This window comes from Myiozetetes cayanensis, unplaced genomic scaffold, assembly GCF_022539395.1.
Source record: "Myiozetetes cayanensis isolate MyiCay16 unplaced genomic scaffold, myiCay2020 scf18, whole genome shotgun sequence".
Lineage (NCBI taxonomy): Eukaryota > Metazoa > Chordata > Aves > Passeriformes > Tyrannidae > Myiozetetes > Myiozetetes cayanensis.
The window spans coordinates 16,571,027-16,597,737 of NW_026087389.1; the positions used below are offsets into that span (position 1 = coordinate 16,571,027).

Below are 26,711 nucleotides of genomic sequence, written 5' to 3' on the forward strand. Positions count from 1 at the left end.
CCTGTGCTTTTTCAGCAGGCATCAAACCCTGTCATCCTTCCCCTGCTCACAGAGGCCTGTGCAGTGTGGCAGCTCCGTTCAGAACTGGCACAGCACTGCTCTGGAGACCAGCCCTGAGCTGGCAGAGCTCACATCAATTATTCAATGGGCCTCGGATGTTAAACAAACAAAGCCCCCGCCCTAAACACTGCCAGACTTTGAGTTGTACTTTTATACAGGGAGCTCGGCTACCCTATTTCTCCCATCTAGCTCCTCTCCCATCATCTGTCCCTTTTTGTCTTATTCCTTTTCAGGATCCCAATCTGAGCTTCTCTTTAACTCTTCATCTCCCTTGCCCTGCTTCCCTGCCAGTTACTTCCCAGTCAGTCCCACTCACGCATGTGCTGGTCTCTATTTTGAGGAAACCTTGCGTTTTCTTCCATTTCCTGAATTTTATTGGGTACTTCTTGCTTTCCTGAATTCCTAAATGGCTTTTGTTTAACTGTTACTCAAAGCGTTGTGAAAAGGGACAAGTAGAATTAGTGTTGACTTCAATTCTGCTGCAGTTAAAAAGCCCTCTGGGCTGTTGATTCAGCTGACAAGAAGTGATAGGCGGGGATGTCTCAGCTATTGCTGGCACAGGCACTAAGGACAGTGAAACGTGGATCTCCAGCTGCCTTTCAGAAGAGCAAAATATTGTGACCAATCCAGTGCTGAGCAAATACAAACCCAGTGATAAGTTTTGTGCCAGTTTTTGTCTGGCCCTGGTGTCACAGAACGGAAGCAGAGTGGCAGTTTGTTTTTGGGGAGCCAGCAGCATCACTGACAGGTTTAGAGTCGGGAGGATGATTTTAATGAGCCAGTTAGGCTTGTTGTTGGATTTTTGGTGTCATATTCTGAAATAGCTGCTGAGTGTTCTGTCTCAGATCTGACAATAATTGCCAGGCACGTCAGCTCTCACTGTGATACTGGTGCTGTCATCTTGTAAATCTACATTAGAAACACATCTAAATGCAAGTATTCCATTTAACAGTTACTCTGTTAACAGCACGGTATTCTAGGAGGAACATAATCGTGATTTGGTATTTCTCTTGAAACTGCTGCATTTCTGTGTTAGATAAAGAGCAGAATGGTAGTATTAAAATAGTTGCAGGAAGAGGAAAGACAGACATTGTGTACTTCCCTTATTTTAGAATTCTCCTGTGTGAAGAAATCTAAAATAAATATTTTCTAGTTGTCACTTTTATTTATCCTAGAGAAGCCATACCCTGTTTTAAGATACAATTTTTTAACACCTTTAACACATTCCACTACTATCTTCCAAGGGTTTGTTGTTGTTTCTTTTTCTTGTCAGTAGATCTGGGAAATGCATAACTAGGTAGCTCACAGGCTTTGCCAAAAAAAAGCCAGAATTTTCTTACCCGTGGACAATAAGCTGAAACATTTATACTTTGTGCTGAAACATTTATACTTTGTGCTTAAAACTGACACATTCTGTGACTTTCTGATGCAAAGGGTGGTAACTCTCTCAGGTGCTGTTTGAGAACATTACTGTGCAGGGATACCACTGTATTTCCAATGGAGAGCTTCCATTTCATTAGAGGAGATCAGAAAGCTGGACCTTATGGATCATTTTTTTTTTTTAGAGATCCTCAAGTTGCCTGGCCAGGGCCTTCTGATGAGTTGAATAATCTAAACAATCACCTTTCCTGCTTCCTTCTACCCCTCTGCCCTATTGTGTTGAATCTCTTGAACAGTTCCAAGTCAGTGTAACCAAAAAGTTCATTTTCTTGGACATAAGTGGCTGTGTAGAGGGAAGAATTGTAATGTTGTGGCTCCTGCCATAGGGAGGCCTGCAGTGCAACTTCATCCATATTGTGGAGCAAAAGGTAGTTCAGACAGGAATTTCTGGTGGATTAAAGTGGCTGTGCTGCCACAGTGCTGTGCTTCAGTGTAATAACTGAGTGGTTACCTGTAAATAGAGTTTTCATATTATTGATAATCTAATGGCAGGGTTATTATATCAATTACTGCACCCAATATCCAAATTGTTAATTAGGATGTTGGCACACTGAGGGCCACGAGGAACCAGCCACAAGTTGATCCATGAGCTGTTGATGATGCTCTTTGTGCCTGGCAGTTCAGCCAGATTTCCACCCACCTCACAGTCCATTTCTCCAGGCCCTGTCTCACTGACGTGGCTGGTGGTGTGTGTTAAATGTCCCCTGGCTGTCCCTGGCCAGTCATCTTTTCTGACCTCAGATCTTAAAGCTCCATGCTCAAGGTACCCTGTCTGAGAGTCCTCACCTTCCCTTCTGAAATTGTCAGTTGTGTCAGAGGTAGAAATGGTGCACATCCTTAAATCTGATTGCAGGTTGCACTGTTCAGTTAACAATAGATGTAGGACTTCTGCAGACATTAACTAATCCTCCCTTGATGCTCTGATTAAAGAAATTAACAGTGCAGAATTAAATGTGTAGCATTTACTAAATGGTTTAAAAACAGATGAATTGATAACAAAGCAGTAGAAAATGGAAAATTTTTATTCAGTGCTGCTTCTTGTAACAGGACCTGCAGGGATCTGTTCTGGTCTGTTTGTTATTCACTAATCTCATAATAGGAATCAAAAAAAAAAAAATTGGTGCAGTCACATAAAAATTGCTGATGATGCAGAAAGAGAAAATTAAATAAAGATTAGTTCAGAACCTTTATAGCTTTTGTCAGATATTTGGCTTCTTTAAGCAGCATCTACTCTAATACATCCAAATATAGCAAGGCCCCACAGATGGTGTTTGTGTCCCGAGGTGCAGGGACACCTCACGTGATGGAACATTATTATGGCAAACCCACTGAACATCAGCCTTGATTTTGAGAGCTAAGAGGATAAGAAGTCTTGCCTTCATAGACAGGGGGGCATCTGGGGGGCAGAGGAGGAGAATAATTGAAAATGTATCTGTATTGATTGCTGGGCAGTTGTTCCTGATTCTGCAGTGTCCTCTTCAGAGTAGATGGGGAACAGCCAGGAGGATTCAGAGGTGCCAACAGCGCGGAGTCATCGGAGGGGGAGCCTGGAATGGGAGGAGAGGACCTGGAGTGGATCTTCAGGTTACTTAATCTCCCTGACTCCTTTACAGCAGAATAATTTCCAACTATGATATTGTCAACGTGTGCTTGTGTTGCCTGTTTTAAAATAAAAATTGTCTGCAACAATGGATGTTTTGCAGCCTCTCAGAAATTTGGTACCTTTATGGTACAGACTTTTTTTCTGAAGACTATACTAAATCTTCCTTACTGCTTGTTATTTCTTATCCTACTCACCATGAACAAGGATTCTTAAGAGCTTATTCCATTTCTTTCTTGCAAGTTTTTGATTTAAATTATTTTCCTAATTCCTGTCATTTCTAGACTGAAAAGTCAGAGTCAAACCCAGTCTTTAAAATATATCATGTCTTCTGGATATTCTCATTATTACTTGAAAGAATTACCTGTTTGTCCACACCTTCCCACTGTATAATAGATAATAACAGAGAGATAAGTAAATAAATAAAAGTGAGAATAATGTTCCAGCAGAAGCCTGACAAATGGAGAGTGAAGAAATCCCTTTGTACATTTGTGCAGACAAACTGCAGAAGCTGAGTGAGGAGTCAGGCTCTTTATGACTTATAAATGGGTACATGGAGGAGGGTTTCAGGTACATGATTGATAATTGAGGTAATCTGCCAACAGTCTGTCACTTCTGTCAAAAAAAAATAGAACAAAACCCAGTATTTGCAAACCAAAGCTATGCGAGTTTGGAATAGAAATGAAGCCACTTTTTAATAATTAGGGTAATTAGCAATAAATTAATCATGGAAAGCAGTTGTTTCTTTATTACTGATATCTTTAAAACAAGACTGGATTGTATTTTAAATGATTTGTTGCCACATTATCTTAGAGGAAGTATGTTGCAGCAATCTGTGAGCTGGTTTCTATGGCATGTGCCCCGCAGGAAGTCAGACTAGATAATCACAATAATCCTTTATAGTCTTGGAATTGATGAATCTTTAAATCTGTTTAGTCAGGACCAGCTGTGTTGAAAAACAGCATTACCAAAATACAAAAAAATATGCTAACAAGTAGTGGATGTGCTGCACTGATGTGCTCTATAGCCTTTCAGGCAAGAGAATTGTATGCAAAAGGCTAATGTTTTTTTAGGAGTCTTTCCCTAGTGATGCCTTTCAGAGATGATATGCTAATTCTTGTACCCCTTTAAACATATTCTTTGTGGCTTGTGATGACTTATCTCCTTGGTGAGGACATGCTTTCAGTTATTTATGTATAAACTGGGGAAAAGATTGACATTCAATACCTTTTTTTTTTTTTTTTTTGGCTTACTTATGTTTCAAACACTGTAGAGAACAGCAGATATTTTGGATGTGTGTGAGTGGGAGATCACCAGAAATGGTTCAGTTGCTGTGTAAAAGGTGCAGGGGTGACTCAGTAGCCGATCCTTTTGCTTTCAGTACGAGTGGTGTGGTAGTTCCACATCAGCTGCCAGATGTGCTGGGTTACAGGCAACAGATAATGCTGATAATGCTGGCCTGTCATTTATTAACTGCAGTTTTTAACCACTGTCCCTGTGCAGTGTTTTTTTTTTCCTTTCCTCTTGGCTTTTGTCTGTGGAGCGTCCCAAGCCCCAGTGAAAACACCAAACTTCTACCTCAGGAGGTGACCCTGTTTAAAATAGATGGAAAAAAGCTCAGGAGCTGCCTACACTTCCACGCTAACAGGAAGGCTTTGATATGGCTTTTTAGAATAATGAGATGCCCAAGGTAGAAAAACATGTTTTTGTTCTGATGTTTTGGGATCTTGGTTTGAAATCTGTGGTTTTAAGAGCTGCCAGCCACAGGTCCATTACAAATATTTGCACTGTTATTGTCACATACGTGGGACAAACATTTTTAAATTGAAGAGGCTGAAACCAATTCTTTATCCTGGGAGTTGTACCTGTTTTCTTTTAAGTTTTTTATTTGCAGTTCTGCCTCTCATCTCTTAACTATTTCACTTTTTTATTTACCAGAATCTTGAATATTTTATAGAACAAGTAAAAGCAAGTATTTGAAAACAGGCTTTATTTATAATTTACATCCTATTTGCTGCATTCTACTTTCCTTTTTTTGTGCTTTTTGTTGAACTGCTAAACTATAATCTCTGTTTTCAGTCCCACAGTATTATGGGGTGGTATCAGCTCAGTGCCAGAGTTTAAGGTTACTCAGCCTCACAAGTTCTTTCCTAGGGTGAAGTAGCTTAGCTTGCATTTGAGTCAGTTATTATTTTACCAGTATTTTCCCTGAGGCCATGTGTGGAGCTGCATTTATTGTCAAGGCAGAAGAAATTACTTGTTTATGTAAGTCTCACTTTGATGGATCAGACTCTTCTCAAGGATATTTCTGGCTGTTCTGAAGCCCAAACCATCTTATCAGAGGATCTGAGTCGATCCCACCCTGCACTTCCATTTGTTAGGAGCTGTCTGGAGGCATCACCCCTGAGACAGGGAGATCTCTGCACCTCAGCAGAGCCACCTGCAAGCTCCAGGAATGTCCATATTGGTGGGGTTCCCACAAAAACCAACCTGTGCTCTCACGGGCTCTGTGTCCACGACCTGCAACTGAGACAGTGACCAGTGCTGGTCATTGCCGTAACTCATGGCCTTGTTCATCAGGCAGGAGCACTAAACCCAGACTGGGACACCTAAGAGAGAGGACAGTTATTTAGTCCCAGTTATTTAGCTGCTGTTTCAGGTGTGTGGATCCATGGCCTGCCCTTTGTTTCTCCTCTTGTCATGCTCCACAGTAGGAGCATCATAAGTGGATTGCAGAACCAAGAGCTGTGGCTCCTGCTTTTTTTTTTTTTTTTTTTTTTTTTTTTTTTAATAGTGGTGGGAGGCAGATATCATGTCTGAGACACAAAAGAGCGTTACTGTTAAAAGCGTTGATACATCACTGTGAGTTTGCATAAATCAAGATAACTTTAAGAGCCATAAAGAATCATTACTGTGAGTAATGAGAAAATCCTTTTCATTTTCTCACAATTTTAAATTTTGTGTCTGGTGTGTGAATAAAAATAATTGCATTATAATATACAGCAGAAACAGAAAATTTGGAAACCTTAAGCTTTTTAAGCTAGAAGCTTACCTCCCAGAAAGTGCTGATCTTACAAGTAAGGTGGACATAATTTCAGTTCATCTTGGTCTTAATCTGAGAAAACAGTTGTTTCCTAAGATCTGCCAAGTGATTATTTTATATAGACAAAATGAAGGCTTCCAGGAGGGATCCAAGTTCTGCTGAACATCTGTGTGGGGAAGTGGAAGTGGATCAGTTCTCATTTAAACTGCTGTGGTAAATGGGTAAATGGGCTGTCATTTCTTCTGTGAAGGGTTTTCCTCTGCTGGACAGTGGTCTCAGATTTTGGAAACCCATCTGCTTTTTTCCTTAGAACTATTCCTTTGAAACTGAAATCGGCTCATTTAGAGGAAAGAAATTTCCTGGAAGCTGTCTCTGAGAAGCACAGTGGAGATGTTTTTGCAGCTGAACGATATTTAAATGTCTTGACTGTTTTGAATTTACATGAGGAGTTTGTAGCTGGAAAACCACCGAAATCCATTGAGCAGTTTTCTTTAGGGATCCACAGAAACGCTGCAGGACAAACGGTGGCACCATGCCCAGGATCATTAATTACAAAATGTGCTAATCAAGCCAGTTTGCAAATAATGGCCTGTGTTCTATACTTTATTGGACTGATAGGGTGTGTTTTGCTTGTGGTTTTCTTCCTTAACATTTTTAGTGCCCCTAATGCAACTTTAAGATGGCTTCTGGCAAAATCTTCCCTACCATAATGAACTTGTGTTGCATGACCTGCAAGAGGATCCTGCCAGAGACAGGAATTGATGGACACATTTAAGCTGACATGTGCTGACCCAGTCCTGCAGACTCTGGGACTTCTTTTGAGGGTTTTTTTGTCTCTCTCTGCTGAGCCTGTCAGGTTCAAAGCAGTAATACTCCTTCCAGACCACTGCCATGTCTGAATGAGAATATTAATTTTGTGCCCTGTGGGACACTCTGTGAGAGAAACTAGGAAAAGGGTGAAAGGATCAGGTTATACCCTTGAACTCCACTGGATGTGAAGTTCCCTGTTAAGAATGTAAATAGCGTCAGAAGAGCAGATGTTTGATTTAAATGCAGTGGAAATGCTTTAGGGAGAGAGTATTTTTCGACTTTAGAATTTGGCACAGCTAAACTGTTCCTCTGGCAGAACTTATGTACTGTAATCAGTTTGAATTTCTTGATATATATATTTGTCATGCAAGTTGTAACTTAGCTTGAGTATGATTAATTAGTGAGAATATTAATTATTTATTAATATGACATCAATAAATATATTGTGTTTATTCAAAATGGAAATCAAAGCATTTAACTCTAACACTGATGTGAAAGGTAATATAGCTTCTCTGTCATGCTGAAAATAACCTTAAAACATTGATTTAGGAGGAAGGTTATATTGTATTTGCAAAAGAATATAGCCATTTAGTAATGGGTAGGAAGCTTGCTTTTGAATGTTTTTAGTTCTTTTGCATTTGACTGATGGTAAAAAGTCATCTAAAATATGAAATATAGAGGCTTCCACACTTAATACTGCTTCAGTTTCTTTCAGAGTAAAATGTTTTCATTTATTACTGCTCTGACACATAAATCCCACCAGTTAGTATTGAATGCGGTGCCTTCCCAAATCCTCCAGGTATGTGTGTTTATCAGGTAAGGCCATGCAGCTTCCCCTGTCCCAGTATATCAGGAGAATTGGCCTCTGCTGGCACTCAGAGTGGTTCAGCAGGAGGCCTTTGAGGGGCTGTAACAGAGGTTCCAGCAGGAGGTTCAGAGTGCTCCTCTTTCAGCCAGATTTACCAGCAGTCCAGGCTCTGTGGGACCAGAACTTCTGGGGGAAAAAAACCCAACATATTTGCTCTGTTTCAAGGCCATCGGTTCTCCCTCTGGAAGGCCACACAATTCAGCAAATATATTTTGGGATGTAAAGGGCCATTATGAGCGTGGGTTTTGTGTAAATAGGGGACACGAGTCTGCGAGAAGAATGGGCAGTGATGATGTGAGCAGGGAACAATCAGTACCAATTTTGGTTCTGCTTATTAAAGCTCCTTCACTACTGGGACTCGTATTTACAAACAAGGGCAGGCTGGGGACATGAAGGTCAAAGGCACCCTTGGCTGCAGTGACCTGGAGATGGGAGAGCTCAGGATCCTGAGGGGAGGGAGCAGGACAAAAAGCAGGATCACAACCTGAAAAAAAGATCACAGTGGGAAAAAGAAGCTTCTTTTGTGTTCTTGGGCTCTTTTCTTACTGTAATGTCTTTAAGGAGTTTGACTTTACATAGTTATACTTCTGAAGAATTATGGTAAAGCAAAATGTATTGCCTTGTTCTTGTGTCTTTTTAGCAGTTATATGTCATGATGAAGCCATTCAAAAATGGGGGTAATCATCCTTAATTAAACACTGAAAGCCTTGCATGTGTATTTCTTTTTCCTCAGAATGGAAACTAAATTTTCCCTAAATTGTATGTGCTTACATTTAAGAACGTGTAAGATGTTTTTACTCTTTGTTCTTAGAACATGAAAACAAATAAGTACATTTAATATCCAAAGGATTTAGAACTGGCCTCAGCAAATGTAATGTGGATTGAAAATGGGTGTTAATGTCACTTGTTTTGCAGTATTATAGAAATGAAGAATTAAACCTCTGTGTTTATCCCCTTCAATTCCATTTCCTTAAGCTTTGTTAAAAGTTTATTATGGTGTTAGGAAATGAGGTTAATGTTGCCGTTGCTCCTAAAGATTTAGGAATTTCAGTTGAATTTCAACAAAGCAATGGTAAGCTGCAGTCTCTGCCACAATCTTGTTATGTAGATTTTTCCAGCCCTCAGCTCCCATCAGTGGCAGCCAGAATAGGGATTGGTTGGAGACAGAGGGCCACTTTTGGGTATTCACCCACATTTTTCCTCTTCTCACAGTAATTATCCCACAGAGCCCTTTCTTATTTTTCCTGGAGAAAACTAATCTCCTTTTATTGCATTCTCTTTTTTTCTGTTAACCAAAAAAAGCTAAACAAGACTAATTTAGACCCAGAATTCCTGTCCTGTTCTGGCCAAGATGCATTTCTTGTGGTACAGAATATAAGAGTAACAAAAACATGTGAATGCTAATAACACAAAGTCAAACACACAGGTTGTGTTAGGTTTGTTTAAAATTTAAAAACTCGGGTATCTGAAGTTGTAAATAAGGAAGAGATCTGGGAGTCAAGATGCACATATTTATTGCTATGAGTGTAATAACTTGTACTTGGCATAACTGATTTTTAGAGTGGAGAAGTTGTTTGTACAGTACTTCATTACTATAAATAAAAGCAGGTCCTGAATTACATCTGTAAACTAGGAATTTAAGTTCTGAGAGGTGATACAAACAAATAGGAGAAAACCTCTCTTCTTGAAGAAGAGCAATAGCTTGGTACTAACCCTTCATAAATACCTTTTTCTTCATAACATTACATGGAGAGCTCTGAACTGAAATGGGTTGATTTGGGGGGTACAGAGCACTGTGTAACAGGTTTAAATATTACCCACTGCCCTTCACAGACAGTGATGGAGATGTTGGGAAAGGGAACAGCCCTTTCCAGGGCAAATAGCTCTGACAGCACTGTCAGCCTTGTCCGGGGTTGTGTTCTCCCTTAAGTGCTGCCACTGCTGCAGCGTTCCCTGGGTTCCTCTCCCTGTGGTGTTAATAGCTGGGAAGGGCTCTGGGGTGTTCATTTGGTTTGCAGCAGATAGAAGGTATCACCAGGCTTTTGGACGTGTTGACAGATAGCTTTGGTTTAAATACACCATTTCTGCTTTGGAGCAGATCGAATAATTGTTGTTTTCTGTTTATCGTAAAGGATTTTCAAGTAATTGCATTTAATTTTTTAATGTGCAACCCAGTGAAGTTCTGAAATGATTTTGGAGGCAGTCCAGTTGTTTTGCTGCACAGAGTTTCTGGTAAAGCATATGAAATGCTCCTGAGTAGAGGGGGAGGTTACCACAAGCTCTGCACAGATGAAATTTGTACTACATTTCAGAGGAGCGAGGGAATAAGGAGGGTGAGGAGTTTGCATATGAACTGCTGCTGGGAGGTGCTGTGTGCAAGGGGCTTCTGTGCGGTTCAGGGCTTTGTATTCCAGGCTTCATTCTTTTGAGAATTTAACTTTATTTTGCAACTCAGGCAAAGCCACAATTCTTATACTTTCTCCTGGGATTGTTGCCAAGAGTGCAAGGAACCTTTTCATGAAGTTACTGGTGTAAATTCAAAATATCTTTCAGCTCTGAGCCCAAGGATTTGACTCTTGGAAGAAGCAAAAGGACATAGTGTATCTAGAAAGAAGTGACTGCACTACTCAATTGTGGTACATGGTAATTCAGAGATGTCATTTAATCTAATACAGAGGGAATACTTGTAGCAACATCTCTGCTTATCTTGTACAGGCTCTGTTTTGCTGTTTGCTCTGCTCTTGCTTTTTTATTGATGTTACATCATTCTTTTTACTGCTGAAGTTTCTCCTTTGTCACGTCAGTGTTTTAAGCTATTTTACACATTTTCAGTGGCGAAAGTCTGAAGAACTTATTTTTTCTGTCACTCTAATTTACTCTGCTTTATACATAATATAAATTGAAATGCCCTCTTGTGAATACAGTAGAGAATCAATTTAAATAGATTTTTATTGGAGTAAATAATTTCTTTTTGAAGCTAACAGCTATGAATATTCATAGGAGAAAATAAACACTAGTCATGATAATGCATCCTTATGAATACATTGAGAACTAATAAATAGAGACTTTCATGGTAGAAGAATGGAAATAAATCAAATTTGAGGTGCCCTCCTTTCTCAGCCTGTTGCTTGATTGAAAGACTGATGTTTTTTATTGGGCCTGATGATCTTAGAGGTCTTTTCCAACCTTAGCATTTCTACAATCCAGTGATTCTATGAATATTCAGTGGTGTTCTGTCAGAGAAGGGTGAGCTCAAACCCAAACTCTTGTGAGAACTCCAGGATGGCACCTCAACCCTTTGTAAACGTAGTTTTAATTAGGAGAAGTTGTAATTTATTAACTTCATTCTTGCTTGCTGAAACTTTCCCTGTTTGTTGTCTGCCTTTTTTTAACTGTTATTAAAGTCCATTTTATTTCTGGAATAAAACAGCAACAGAGGTCTAGGCACACACAGAGAACAGAAGAATATGGGGAAGTATTAGTTGGGTTCCCAAATTGCTTTTTCTAGGTGCTTTTTCTGGGTACCAGTCATGATACCTGTGTACAGTGCTTATCTCCCATACAGATTTTACTTCAGTTCCTTTCTCTGTTCCTGAGATATCCTTGTATTGACCTGTGTAGTCTGACTTTTATTCATCAACAGGCACTTGATGAATACTCTCTAATTTGATAGCAGGTGTTTAAGGTTTGCATGGTAATTATATTACAGATTTTGAGTAAGATTAAACTATAAATATGGCACAAATCTATAAATTCCAACAGTTTTACTATAAAGTAATTTGCTTAATTAAAAAATCCAGACAAAACTGAGAAGAAAGGCAGGGGTTTTGTGTTTTCTAGCTTTAGTATTTCCTTTCATGTGCTGATGGTGCTTGCAGGCTTTAATATCTAATGTAGATACCAAAATTCGTAACAAGGAACCTGGGAAAAGCTCCTCACTTGCTTTTATAAGGAAAATAATTTTTTGTGCCCCTCTCCCCTATTATAGCCTAAGGCAATCTTATAGGAAATACCTTAAGGGACTGCCCTTGAGAGAGGCAAAATCCTGACTTTACAGTAGTGTTAAACGAAGTCCTGGTAACAAAACGAATATAAATAGGTCAGCTTCTGTTAATATACCAACCTTTCATATATTCTCGTGTTATGTGGCATTTATTTAGAGGAGAATGGCAAAGGCAGCCTTAGCATTTCAAAGCCACAGTTTCAGGGGTGCTGGGTTTGGTGATTGCCCGTTCAAACTCCCCCTGTGCCGGGGCTGGGCCTGGGCTGGGCACTGAGGGCTCTGAGGGCACACAGAGCGGTTCCAGCCGGTCCCTCAGGGCACAGAGCGGTCCCACAGGGCACACAGACCGGTTCCAGCCGGTCCCACAGGGCACACAGACCGGTTCCAGCCGGTCCCTCAGGGCACACAGACCGGTTCCAGCCGGTCCCTCAGGGCACAGAGCGGTCCCATAGGGCACACAGAGCGGTTCCAGCCGGTCCCTCAGGGCACAGAGCGGTTCCAGCCGGTCCCACAGGGCACCCCCGAACCCCTGAGTGCCATGGGGTGAGCCAGCAGAGCAGGGACAGCAAACACCCCGTAGGCTGGGAGGGGTGAGGGGGAGAAGCAGCCCCAGGAACACCGGAGCAGGTATCCATGCTGGGATCCACATGGGAAAACGAGTGGAGAAGGGAAAAGTGGGAGGAGGAAGGAGGAACCGGGAGGAGCTGCTGTGGACTGGCCCCCATTGTTCTCCTGAAGGGTGGGCGTGTTGTAAGTAAAGGAAAAAAATTGGTCTTGGGAGGAAGGGTGGGTTGGGGATGAGGGGTTTTAGGGTTTGGGTTTTTTTGTTTTCTCGCCACCCAATTCTGTTTTAATTGGCAATAAATAAACTCCCCCAAGTGAGGTCTGTTTTGCCAGGATGGTCATTGGTGAGTGACTCCCTGTGTTTATTGCAACCCACAAAAATTTGATCCCATCCCCTCAACCTGACCTTTTGAAGAGAGGGACGGAGGGAGCGGCCGGTGGGGCCTGGCAGAGGGGGAAGGCCCACACCGAAACCACCTTTTGGCTTTTGAACTCCACAGAGTTGTTATGAAGCCATGAAAAGAAAAAAAAAAAAATTGCTGGAATTCCTCTTTCTGATGCACAGCTGCACATGTGAAGGTCATCAAGCACTGATTAGTGTGACTTGTTAGTTATAACAGATCAAAGAAATGCAGAAAAGGTTTTTATGTCTGGGGATGGTAAAATAAGGCAGTAACACATGTTAGAGGACTTGTGCTGCTTGTGAGAAGAGTCCCCGATTCATTAAGGCCATCCAGGTTCTTCGTCTGTGACACATCTTAATTATTGCCATAAAAGTTCTGCACAAACACTTGCTTTTATATTCCAGATGCAAAACATTTGCCAAATATGTTTATAAGTGCACACAGCAGATTGCTCTGGATGGACTGATAAAGTGCTCCTTACTTGGGAGCTTGTGATAAAGCCAGATGAAAAGTGAGAGGTTAGAGGTTATATGAAAATGTGCTGTAAAACAGAACAAATGCTTACATATCAGACTGACTTGCATACTTTTTATTTAACTATTAAAAAGATGATAAAGTTGCAGGTTTGTTTATGGTGCTCCTCTAATTGAAATTGAAGTATATTGGGGGTTTTTTGGCTTGAAAGAGAGAAGGAAGAGGAAAGTCATTAAAATAAGTGCATCTCCTTCCTTCCTTCTCACCCAAATGGACCTTATTAGTCACAGGACTCATGTAGTGTGAGGAGGGATGTTATGAACTGTTTTTTTTGACTGCTTCAAACCTTGTGCCTCCTGCAAGCCTGGAATTAAGCCACCTTCAACTCTGTTCTAGCTCTCCTTGTTCTCTCATGAGTGTTTTCCTTCACTTTCATGGGTCTTGCATCTTTGATTCTTCATAACTCCTTCCTTGAGATCACATTTACGGCTTCGTGGGCTTTGCACTTCCCCTTCCTCCCTTCCGTGCAGGGCCTTTGTATCTGCTTGAAGGACACCCTGTGTTTAGCTCTGTCTGCCACTGCTTGTGCACTCTGCTTAAAGCAGGTGAAATACTTGCATTCTGTGATCTCAGTTATTTGTGTTTAACGTAAGTGCTTCTGATACCTCTGTAAAAATGATGTTTAAACACAACCGTAGAACATACAGTAATTTAGTCAGCACAGTGGTCTGGACATGAATGCATTGAGAACCTTGAAGCAGCATTACAAGAGTGAGAAAGTGGCTCTTAGCAGACTTTGGGAAGCCTGAATATGATGATTTCTGAGCTGATTCTCATGATAATTTCATTGCCAGATGCTTTATTGTTTGTGTGTACCTAATTTGCGTATTTAATATTCCCAAACTTGTTTTTCTTCATCTTGTGTTAGAAAAAGATACAACCTTTTCTTGTTCACATAAATAGCATATAGAAATGGATATTTCCCATACTTACTGTGGTCTTCAGCTTATATAGAATTTACTTTTGACCACATTGAGGGATAAAACCTAAACAGAATCTAGTAATTTTATACTTTTCAGCTATTCATGATAATCTTCCTCACAGAAGTTTTTCAGCCCTGGAAATGTATCTGTTTCTGTTGGACCTGTGTCTGTTTTTCTTTTTTCCAATCAGGACCAAAACCAGTATTGATGCACAGTTGAAAGATGGTGCATCTTTTCATCTGAAAATTGTTTGATAAGAGCAGCAGATGAATCCACTTCCTTCAGCAAAACAGATGTGTAATCAGGTTCAGAGAAATTAAAAAATAGCTTGTCAAAAGGGATTGCATTGATGTTTGTTTTCCTAAGTCATGCAAATCTAGTGGTCTTACAGGAAAACAAACTCAAGTAGGTGGAAGTTCTTTTTTCATCTCATCTTTGCTATTTTTGGTAAAACAAGTCAACAACACTTGCTCTAATAATGTGTTGCAATAGAAACCACTTATGTTTCTCTTTGTGGATGTTCCTCCATCAGACCCAGTCTTGCTAAATGCAGGTGTCTTTACTTAGAGAGCTTTTAGAAAGCACTCCTGCACGAGCAGAGCTGTGATCAGAGCAGTGCCAGCTTGTGAAGGCTCAGTGTCAGCCCATCTAGTCTGTGTTTCCCCAGGTGACACTCAAACATTTCAGGGCTTTCAGAGCAGTGGGAATGGAGCTCAGTTGTTTAAAGAACATCCAGCTGCTACAGGGGATCTTGTTTTTCCTCCTGGGATTCCCATTCATTGCACAGTGGCTGTTTCATGCAGTGAGGAGTCGTGACTGTGTAGGCAGGAGCCCCTCGGACGCACAGGTGTGACCCAGCAGATAGTGGAGTGGTTTGGACACACGTCCTTATCTTAGGGATGGCCTTGGTTGTTGGCCCTAGACTTGCCTTTTTGTGGACTTCCCATGTAGTTATTTTCTGCAGGGGGAAAAAAAAAAAGTATTTCCACATCTGTCTGGTTTTGGGGGATTTGGTCGGGTGGGTTTTGGGGAAGGTTTTTTTTCCATAATGGAATAATAGTAGTTCTTTTGGAAAGGATTGCGGCGTTGGTTGTTTATTTTTGGTGTGTTTGTTTTTTTGTTTTGTTTGATTTTTAAAGTTTGTTTTATTTTCTTTCCTGATGATGCTGGTGTGGAGTTTTTTTATTGTCTGTGGTGATTTTTCTCTTTCAAAGTAGTTCTACTGGTGGATTTTATCATTAATTGCTTTAGTCCCTTTTAGAGTGCAGATAATGAATATTCATATCCCCCCCTCAACATAAATACCTGAGTAAATGTTAGTAATTGGAATATCAAAAATATTAAGAAATTTTTTTTTGTTGGGGTGACTAATTGGTGCTGACTGTTTAGAACCATTCAGTTCACTGCTGACAGAAACCAAGCCTTTTCACCTTTCCATCACTGTAAATCTTTTGGAATTTATTGTATGTTTGGAATGAGCAATCCCTGCTGTGTATAATGAATCCTTTTTTTTATAGCATTAGTTTCCATCAGAAAATGGACCTCTTAGCAGATTGAGCCTAAACCTTAGGGATAAGAAGTTATTTAGTTTAAATAGCACCCATTGACACTACTCTTTGCTGTAAATATTTCAAAGCATGTAAAAACTGGCTCGATGTTCCTCTAGGGCAGTTCAGTGAAAATGTGGTAACTTATTAATCTCTTTCTCTCTCTTTCTTTCTTTCTCACACTCCTTCCCTTTCCAAACTTACTGACTTCCCCCCCTTTCTTTCCGCTGTTTTTCTCCCTCCCTGCCTGTTTCCTCCTCTCTCCCTGCTCCCCTGTGCTCCCCCAAACGTGCCTGTACAGAAGCATAAGGTGGATCTGTTCTACAAGCTGCGCCATGTGATGAACGAGCTCATCGACCTGCGCAGGCAGCTGCTCTCGGGGCACCTGACGCAGGACCAGGTGCGAGAGGTCAAGAGGCACCTCACGGTGAGGCTGGACTGGGGCAATGAGTAAGTACTGCTGCCACCTGCTTGTTCTCATTCCTTTTAAGTACCTTTCTTTAACAAAAAAACCCAACACGTTTCATTTGCACAGGTGGGATTGTTTGAAAATGGAATATAAGTTTTTGCAGTGAGTTTGTTGCACAGTTCTGCTGTTGCTGTAAAAGGAGCTGTTTACTGGTAGGCCTTTTCTAAGGCTCTTTGCACTTCTAAAAGGATTAGGTCACTTTACTTACCGTGTGTCAGTCTAGGAAATGTTAGGGAGGATGTGTTCAGAGCTACTAAACCCACATTTTTTTCCACTGAAAAAGTATTTTAATGGTCGGTGCAAGAAGTAGAGAATCTCAGAATTAACTGGGACATTGGAGCCGAGGTGTGGTATTTGGACTTTTTATATAATGACATTTCTCAGAAGTTTAGACTCTCCTTTGGCAGTTCTGTGGTGAAGTTGTGGAGGGTTGTTTTTAAAGCCAAAGACAACTGCAACACATTCACATAGAAATGGTAATAAAATGCCATTAGACAAAAGCCAGCATAGTTTGTTCTGAGATGTGTATCAGACAGGTAAGCTGTGCACGACACACGTATGACTCTCACTCTCAGGCATATAGTGACTCCTTTTCCACCAGGAGTGGGATTGGCCCTAATGAGCGTGTGGGAGTGGGGAGGGGTTGGTGACTAAGGAAGAAAATCCAGGATTTTTCACTAAGCTCTGTTGGACTGTGTTCCTGAGTCACCACCTCAGTCTTTGCTCTGAGGGACACACCTGAAGTTTAGTGAGGCCCCAGGTTACATTTCATGTCTCCCTTGTTGAAGGAAAGCTCTGAAGGATATGAATAGATGGCATCATCATTGCTCTGCAGTGCAGAGCTTAGATATTTTCCATTCTCATTCCCAGTAGGTTAAATGGGAATCAAGAGACTGTTTTTGAACATTACACCTGCCTGGTTTTGCTCGGAGTTTACAGATGAAATTAGCAACAGGAAGCAGCAAAAACGTTGTAAGAAAAAAGCTGAGCAGAGCAGACAGCAGTGCAGCAATGAAGAGGATGGGTTGTCCTATGAGGCAGCTATAGACTTTCTTAACGTAAAATCACTAAATAGGAAGATCATTAACCACTGTAAGTTAAATCTAGTGGTTGACAGTTTTGGAGAAGCATCAGTGAAATCAGTAAATATAAGTGTGTTCATGATTATATTCATCTGCTCAGGATGCTTGGGTGGGAAAAGAACAGGTACTGAACTCCCTCGAGAGAGAAAGGTACATGATATCAGAGATACCTGCAGTATTTAAGTTAAAATGTCTGGGAATTTGAAGGTATATCTGCAGTATTACTCTTTTCCATAGAATTTCTGGGAGAGTTCTTCCACTTTCTTCTATCTCCCCTCTCTGAGTTTTACCATAAAACTTACAACCACCTGTCTTAATCTTCTAAAAAACCTGAGGATTTTCATATAGATGTTCACATAGTATGGTCCTTTCTCCAATATTATAATAGTGGTCATTGCTTATTCTGTCACAATGGAGATTTGCAGATCAAATAAATGAAGAACATTGTTGTTGACGTGCATTATTGTTGACTGAGAAGGTTGAACACCTGCAGTTGGAGCAGGGCTGTAATTATTCGAGGTAGAACCACCTCTCAAGAGATATTCCATGACCAAGTAGCTTTCAGGAAACAGGTAATCTTACACATCTAGTATGTCATGTTTGCTAATTTAGTGAAAAGCTGCTTTTACCCTGACATTGGTCATTACTCAGTTACATTATTTGGGAAGGAGTGATGCAAACGTGAAAGTCACACTCGCTGTCACCACCAGTGAGGGGTTGATTTTCAGTTTGTTGAACTGGTGTGGTTTTCCCCTAAATACGCTGGCAGTGTTTCTGGAAGTCATCTCATTTACCTAAGAGAAATAAAATTATTCTAAATGAGGCTTTGGTATACTGAGAGAAGGAATACAAGGAAAATTAAAGTGGTAAAAGATCAAGGTGAAGTGGACATTTTTGGAGCAAAGGGAATGAGATCATGCACACTGCAGAGATGTGATGAGCTCTCCCAATCTCTTCTTAAAAACTGGATGTTCATCTTAAAGACCTTTTTTTTTTTTTTCTGTCTTTAGATATAGTTCTGCAAGGTTCTTCCAGGAGGAGCTGTTAGGACTTGTGGTTTTATGAATTCTAAATGCTGTAGGGTTTGTATTGTAAATAAACTAACATACTATAAATTAGGATCATTCTTCAAAATTGCCATTAAGCCCAGATTGATTTTTTTTCAATACCTTCAATGCTGAAAAGGTCTGTAATTTTGTCAGTCGGTTTGTTTTCATGTCACTTGAGAGAAAAGGTATGCAGGGATTTTAGGTGGTGGATTTCTAAATTACTTTTCTCCCAAAGAAAGGCAAATTCTAAAGACTTTTATGTAGAAAAGGAACAATGTCTAAATGGCAGGTGGAAGTATCCCAGGCATGTGCTACCAAGAGGTGATTGATGGGTTTGGGGATATTTTGTAGGTATAGTTGGGAAATCTTTTTGAAAGGCGGTTCAGTGCGAAGGCAGAATAAAAGGGCACAAGAATTTGCTTGTAAAAGGAAGTATTGTGGAGAGAGGAACTGTCAAATAAACAAAGCAGTACATTATGTAATTTTTATGCATGCTATGTTTTGGAGAAATACTGCTTGGCAGCTGCTGCCCCCAGTATTTGATAATAGAGAGTGAAAGTGGGCCACTGACTGTCATTGCTGTTTCAAGCATTATGTTGTCAGTCCTGCAGAGACTAAAAAATAATTGATACAAATTCAGTGTACAAAGCTGAACTTCCACCTGCACAGGAAATGGCAGCGTGTTGGTACCACAGCAGAGACACCCTTATTTGCAGGGAGCAAGTATTGTGCAGGATTAACATAGAATTAGAGAATGAGAATCTTCTGGGCTGAAAATCCACGGTGTTAAGGGATTTGACTAAAAATAGGGTATGAGATAAGTTTCACAGGGATGCTGCTGCAGTTGTGTTGAACATCATTAAGTAGCAGATAATACGTTTGTCATGTATTGAGTAATGAGTCCAACCACTGTTTGACCTCAGGTCTCCAGAGAGTTGAAATGATGCAAATACAACCCTGGCAGGCTGGAATTGGCTCTGCCAGCTTTTCCTGAAGAACTTTCTTAGAGCTTTGGAACTGCCCTGGAACTGTACTGCAGGGACAAGTGGGTTTGATAACATTAGTAGGAAATGATTATTTCATATCTGTGTGTTGAGGACAAATTCCTTTATCAATGTGCTTTAGGGGTGGGTGGATGTGTACACATGTGAATGTCAGGGTGTTTTGGAGGTTCTTTGGATATTCAGATTCGGGAAAAACTCTGTGAATGAATTTGACGAGCATTACCATTTTTTAAAAAAAACCTTTGCAGTGATCTCTTACTGCTTTTACCTGTCACCAGTTTTATAAGTAGGCTCAAATGGCAGCTGCAGTTAAGGGTTACCCAGTGCATTCTTATTTTAGTCTTTTTCATTTGGTAAATAGATACAGTCATTTTCCTCTTTGCAGCTGCAGTTTTCAGATGCTCGTCCTGAGCCACAGATAAGTTATGTTTGATAGGTTTAATCAAAACAAAATGTGCAGAAGGTGTAAAACCATCATTTCACAACGGGGCATTAGAATCTGGAAATTGGTATTTGACATGAAACTGCACTGAAGAAGGAAAACCCTTCCTTTTTTTTCCCATTGAAAATGTAATTGATTTTGGCAAAGAACTAAGAATGTGGAAACTCCAGTTTGTCAGTAGGATATTTTGATGACTGTACAGTAGTGCCTGGCAGTTGTTTGCCAGCAAGTGAACCAGGGCCGAGCTGTATTTTTGAGATGTGATGGTTTAGGGATATAAATAAAGAAGGAAAGTTGGATTAGGCAAAGTTTCAAAAAGAACTGAGGAGTTTGGAAACTTCTGGGTAAAATGTTTGAACTGCTGTGGTGAGCAAAGGTAAGGGAGCTCCTCCTACCAACCTCTGCTTCTGCCTTGCTGTTGTTTTAAACCAACTGCTCAGAGAGACACACTCTGTTGCCTGGAGCCTCGTGCTTACTGCTCCACACAATCACTCTGCAGTACCAGAGAGGTTTGTGCCAATAAAATTTTTCATTTGCCATCAGGAACAAGTCTGTGCAGAATGTTTCCCTCTCTGATTACAAAATTAAATTGACTTTTCCTTTTCTTTTGTAGTTAGTGACAGAAGGAGTGCAAAGGTGGTTTGTGAGGGCATCTCTTCTATTTTTTTTTTCATTAAGACTGTTAAGAATTTCAGTATAAAATATCCATAAGTGAAGAGTCAGTTACATCAAACAAAAGCAGGAAAATGGTTAATTCATGTGTTTCTTTAATTTGCTCCTAGTATGTGTGTGGAGAGTAGCTTTTATTGTAATGCTCAGAACTCTTTGTACCTCAGAACCTGGTGATCCATGGAGTGAAACCTGGATTTTGTCACCTTTCAGGATGTCTTGTTCTGCAGTCTACAGTTCTTAATTAATTGTTATCAGGTTTTCATTTATTTGTCTGGATGAAAAATGTTATTCTGTCTGCTGCTCACCTGCAGCTGTGACCTGAACTGCTGCCTTTACTGCTGAATTCCTCAACCAGTCGTCTTTCTTACGCTGGGATACATTTTTTATAGTTCATGTATTTGATTGGAGCCAACATATTCCATTTAGAGTAATGGAAAATTACTGTTTTCCACTACTACAAATACAGATTAAAGTCCTTGTTATTGTATTTATTATTTAGAAAAAATGCAAAGTTTACACAGTGATGAAGCTGGGGGTTAAGTTGTACGAACACCAGCAATATCAAAGTGGCTTCCCAAGGCTGGGGATCTGTTTGCACATTTGAACAGGGCTGCTAATGGAACTTTTTCATTATTTGGTGAAGGAACTTACTCAAATACTGCAGCACAAACCAGAGTACAGGCTTTATTTGCCTGCTGCTTTTCCATATTTGAAATTCCCTTGTTTTGGGTACTGCACCAACATACTGGGCAAACACCTCACCCTGCAGTAATTGCTGGAGCTCCACTGAGGGCAGGGAACAAAAAGGAACAAGTTCACGGTGGGGGTTTGTTTGATAATTAATTTTATTTCGAAGGGTTATCTGTTTATTGAGTCCCAGTTGCAGTGAGACTGCACTAGGTTGGTGTTTCCCTGTCCCTGCCCCTGGGTAGCAGCTGACAATGAACACTGATGGGTGACACTCACACTGCTCCTCCCTTCTCTTTTGCAGACACTTGGGCCTGGATTTAGTTCCTCGGAAGGACTTTGAGGTTGTGGATTCAGATCAGATCAGTGTTTCAGATCTTTATAAAATGGTAAGAAATCCATGGGAGATGCCTCTGAGTCTTGACTGTGGGAGGGAAAGAAGGGAAAGTTTTTATTCTTTACTCTTACATGTTTTCTTTAATGGTGCTGGAGCTGAAAGTCTTCTTCATTTGCACCCTGACCACCAGAACAGTCAGGGTTTTGGTACCCTCAGTTTAGTGAGAATGAAGCAACTTTCTTTTGGAAATGGCATGCTTGGATACATTTATATTCCAATTTATAAAGTGACATGATGTGAAACCTGGTGAAGGTTTCTCTGAGTCCAGAATATCCATGAGAGCCAGTGTTTGATTCCTTCAGGAGATTTGGGAATGAAGAATTAAGTGAAAAGTCTGCTTTTAGGAGCTGCAGAGATAATAAACACTTTTGCCCTGTTACAAAGGTTTTTGATCTCACAGAAAAGGGGGAAGAGACCAGTGAATAATTAAATTTAGGCAAAACTAATCCTTGAATATTAAATCTGTGTTGTGTAGTGCCCTTTAGAAAACACATGGGGTGCATTTGAATATTTGGGTTTTCAGGTGAGGTAGTTTAATTCCTTTATTGGAGTAAATTCCAAATTCTATCATCATTACAGTCCTGTTAGTACATGATGAAGTTACAGTTGGTTTGGAAATGTGAATTGTGCCATTAATGAACTGTAAAGCCACTGATGCATTTTACAACTTAACTGTGTTTGGATTCTTTGTTAGTAGGAATGATACAGATAATTTGGTTTGGACTGTGTAAATAGAGAAACAGCATGTAAAATTCAGGACAGTGAATGAAAACCCTTCCTCAGATGCTATTTTATGTAAAAAAGCCCCAAAACAACACAAACAAAACCCCTCAGCAGTTGTTTTATACAACTTCTGAGCTTAATGTCTGCCAAAGAAAATAGTGGCTTTTCTACATAATTACTGTTATAGTGCCACTCACTTCTAGTAAACTTTTAATTTTCTATTTTAAAATGGATCTGACTTTTGGCTGTGTAAGATTAGAGAGTGACAGGTCCATGTCTAGGTGGAGTTTTTTGATATGCAAGATGTACTTCTCCCTAAAACAAAGGCATCTTTTGCAAGCAGGCTGATGCTGTTGCTGGTTGGGATTATTTGCACCATTTAACAGTGGATTTCATGGAAAAAATTACAAATTGTTACTTAAGCAATGTGGAAGTGCATCACTCTGTAGTGCTGATTTTAGTGTTTGTTCCTAATGTGCCATAGTCTGAGGAGAGTTTGGTGCTATGACAGCAGAGTTCTCCCTCAATACAATATGGGAATAACCTGGTACCAAATTCAACCAGTCAGGACTCAGAGAATGCAAGATGAGTTGCTCACAGGATTGGTTTATTACTCAGTTCTTTGTTCTGCACATTTTTATACTCTGAATACTCGGGGTACTGCAAATAACCAGTATTTATTATCAGAGCAGTCTGATTATGTCACTCAAGTCCCAAAGAGAACGTCCCCAGCACATTGTGCTGCTCCGTCCTGGGCTGGTATCAGGACCCAACCATCAGTCACTTCACACTTCACTCTTACTGCACTTTGTAGATTCAAGAAGACAGTGCTGTCTGATCGTGTCTGCGTCATGTCAGGAGGCAATTTCAGGAACCAAAGCAGCTGAAAAACTGTTGGTTTTTTTAACACAAAATTCATTAGAAATTGATGGAAGGGAATATTGGTGATTTTAGGTAGTTTAAGGGGTATTTTTTGATGTGGTTTGGGGATTGTTTTTGTTATTTAACAAAAGCTCAGGGAGAGAATCTTCCTTACTCCTGGCAAAATACTTGAAGGATACTCAAATGAGCAACGAGGTTTTACATTGTAAATTTGCAGGAATAGCTGGGAGAGCCAAAGTACTTTCTCCAATTTGCAGGGTTGTAGAATGTTAAATGTAACAAGGGGAACAGTCTCATGTTAGCAGAGCAGTGGAGGAGGTGACACACCAGACTCTCCTCTCTGTGACAATTTGTTGTCAGGCACTTTGTACCGAGTCGTTAGACTTAGCATTGCTCTCCTTGGTAAATTTTCAGTCTTCAAATGTGAGCATGTTTTTTAGCTCTCCTGTTTCATGGCTGAGCATATGTGTGAGTGCTGTATGATCCTGTGTTCCCCTCTTTGTCAGAACTGTTGTTCTTTGAGGCCTTGTCCCTCCTGTTTCTCCAGGTTGCTCGTTCTGAAGCAGAGTGCCAGCGGCTGCAGCACGAGCAGCGTTTGTCAGGAGTCGTTGCTTTGCTCCTGCAGGAAACCAAATTGCCCTTTTCTTATGACAGTGTTTGTGATTTTTACCAATACGACAGAACCCTTTAAAAATTTGTATTACTTTTGAAATGGTGGGAAAAGATGTTCTCGGGATTCTGCCCCAGAGCTCAGTGCTGGAGTTGCCGTTGGATTGAAGGTGTCATTTAGGAACACGAAGTGCTGCACAATGTCAGAAACACTTGGATGGCACTTCTTAGTGAAAGGGTTACAAGACACAAATGTTGTGTCAAAAGTGGAAGTTGTTTCAAAAAGTGGAAATGTTCAAAACTGGTGATTAAATAGGTTTTTTATAAATGTATTGGTTTGGGTATGTGTCTCGGGGAGGTGCATGAAAGGCACAGCTGTTGGCTCTGTAACTGCTACAGCTCAGTTGTTTCTTCCAACTATATGAAAGAAATACCATGAGTTTACCAGAGTTCCTAAGAAATAAAGTTTCTAAATAAATAGTTTCAAATTAATGCTGCCATCACCTCATAACTGCTTATTCTTTATTCAAGTGGAAAACGTGACTGGCAAGAAGGAACAGTTATAAAACTCGATAATTCAGTTGCCCAGAACTCTACTAGAAAAGGAAACCAGCTGGACACAAACTCTTTGTGTTTCTTTTTTGGCTGTTGTTTGTTTGTAACAAAGCAGATTCTCAGAGAACAGGTTTGTGTACATTTGATTCTAAACCCCAGGAAGAAATCAGATGAGAATATGAAGATAGAAAGCAGTTTGAGACTGACTTGGTAGTGATGAGATTCACTTACCAAGCATTGTCAGGAAAGGGAGGATGAAAAACAACACTAAAAACTCATATCGGTAGATAAGATATCCTGAGAAAGGAGTTTGGTGGGAAAAGAGAGGTAAGGAGAATTAATATCTGTTTCAGTAAATTAAGAACCACATGATGCTCACTAAGAAGCCAAGTTGGATAAATTCAGAATTCTTTGTTGCCTTCAGTCATTGGAGTGAAAGGGAAATGGAGATTACCAAGAGCAAGAATGGAAGAACAGAACTGTAGAAAAGTAGAGTAGCACAGATGGGTAAATGGAAAAATTAGAAAGGCAATGCACAAAGTCAAATATAACAAGCAAATGTGGTCAATTGTATGAAGAAATGGTTTTATATAAATTAAATAGTAATTGAGAAACTAAAGAAATGTTTTAGACTGAGGGAAACAAGTTGGCACACAATGCAGTACGATACTGTGGCATTTCATGTCCTTACCCTCCTGAATTCTGCTCAGGTGGTCACTTGATGAAGTAATTACCAGTTCCAGGGGATTTAGGACGTGTACATTTCACTTGGGATGTCTAGAGAAGCCACATCAGCCATGTCAGTGATAATCATTGGAGAGATGGGTGAGGTTCCAGAATACTGGCAAAGGGCAAGCAAACTTTAAAAAAAAGTGTTGGAGGAGGAGAAGCAAATAGTTATCTGCCTGCAGAAATGCTGGGGAAAAACATTAATTATTTGCAACAGGAAGGTGAGTAATTGTGAGCATGAACTTCTTCAAAATAAGCAATTTTTAGAAGTTACAATGCACTTCCAGAACAAAAATAAGTCTAGTGGATAGAGGAAAAGCAGCTGATACCATATTTCAATTTTGATAAAGGTTTTAAATGTTTTAACTGGAATTCTCCTGAAGTCATTAGTTTTAGATGAAATTACTGTAAACACAGAGCTAATTAGAAAACCCATGCTCAAAAAAAAAAAAGTTTTTGTCAATAATTTGATTAAATAGGAGGAGGGATGAATAATCTGAATTTCTTGTGGTCATCCTCCATTTTGTGGTGCTTCATGTTTAATTAAGGACTAGATGCTGAAATAAGGAGTCTGCTTCCTAAATATGTAACTTTCACAAAGCTGGAAGTGGAATTTTGACTCTTTTGTTGGACTAAAGGATCAGAATTCCAAATAATGTGGAGAAGTTGAAGAAATTTTACAAAAAGTGTAGTATACAAATGAGAATCAGCAGTGTGAGTTTGAACTTCTGCAGTTGGTTGTTCTCTCTGAAGTACAGGCTGGGACACTGCAAGCTTAGATGGTTTTGTAGAGGAGATTTGAGTATTATAATGGAGTCACAAGCTGAATTAATTAATCTTTTCATCCTGATGATGGATAAGGCAAAAATCAGTGGGCTGAGGCTACAATAGCAAGGAATCAGTTTAAGCATCAGAGAGCACTTTGATAAGATGTGCTGAACATCTTATCTGTTCGAGTTTGCACAACTTAACCAGGCAACTCCCTCTTGGGAAAAATAAAAGTAAAACTGATTTTTTTTTTTTTCTAGAGGGAAGATAGATAATTTCTTAACAGTCCTATTTTTATGTCACCTTGTTAGGCTGTTCAGGTTGTAAGGGGACCTCGGGGGAGATCTAGTCCAGCTTCTTGCTCTCAATGCGAAGTCAGTGTTGAATTCAGACCAGACTGTTCAGAGCTTTGTCCTGTTGGGTCCTGAAATTCCTCAAGGAGAGAGATCGGGTCCCTGCTCTAATGCTTGGCTGTCTTGGTTGGGTTACTTTTTCCATGTTGGAGTTGATGACCACAGTGCTTTGACTGCTGTGAAGGTCTGTAAAGAACCTGTCTCAACTTGATGGTAACTTCACAGTTACAGCAAAGCTGCCCTCAGGTCACCTCCAGACCTTCCCTTCTCCAGACTCAGATTGCTGTTCCCTCCATCCTGCTCTTGCACCCTGCCCTCCAGCTCCCTGCTGCTCCCCTGTCCTTGCTGAGCACGGGGCAGTGTTTCAGCTGGAGTTGACTGAATGCTGAGTAAAAGGGGATAAATGTTACCCCAGTGACATTGGGCACATTCCTGATAACAGGAGCAGTAAATTGTTGGAGGTCCTTGCTGCCAGAGTTCTCTGTTGACTTAGG

At 40.3% G+C, this 26,711-nt stretch overlaps 1 protein-coding gene across 13 annotated transcripts in view; it reads left to right on the forward strand.

Annotated features, from left to right (window-relative positions):
- The window catches only part of DOCK3 (dedicator of cytokinesis 3), a 184,564-nt gene that overhangs the window by 40,560 nt on the left and 117,293 nt on the right, over positions 1-26,711 (forward strand). For all 13 annotated transcript variants that reach the window (XM_050312963.1, XM_050312961.1, XM_050312962.1 and 10 more), the window contains exons 6-7: positions 16,098-16,246; positions 21,506-21,590. In XM_050312963.1, coding sequence (XP_050168920.1) covers positions 16,098-16,246; positions 21,506-21,590 — 234 coding nt within the window. The remainder of the gene's footprint in view (positions 1-16,097; positions 16,247-21,505; positions 21,591-26,711) is intronic.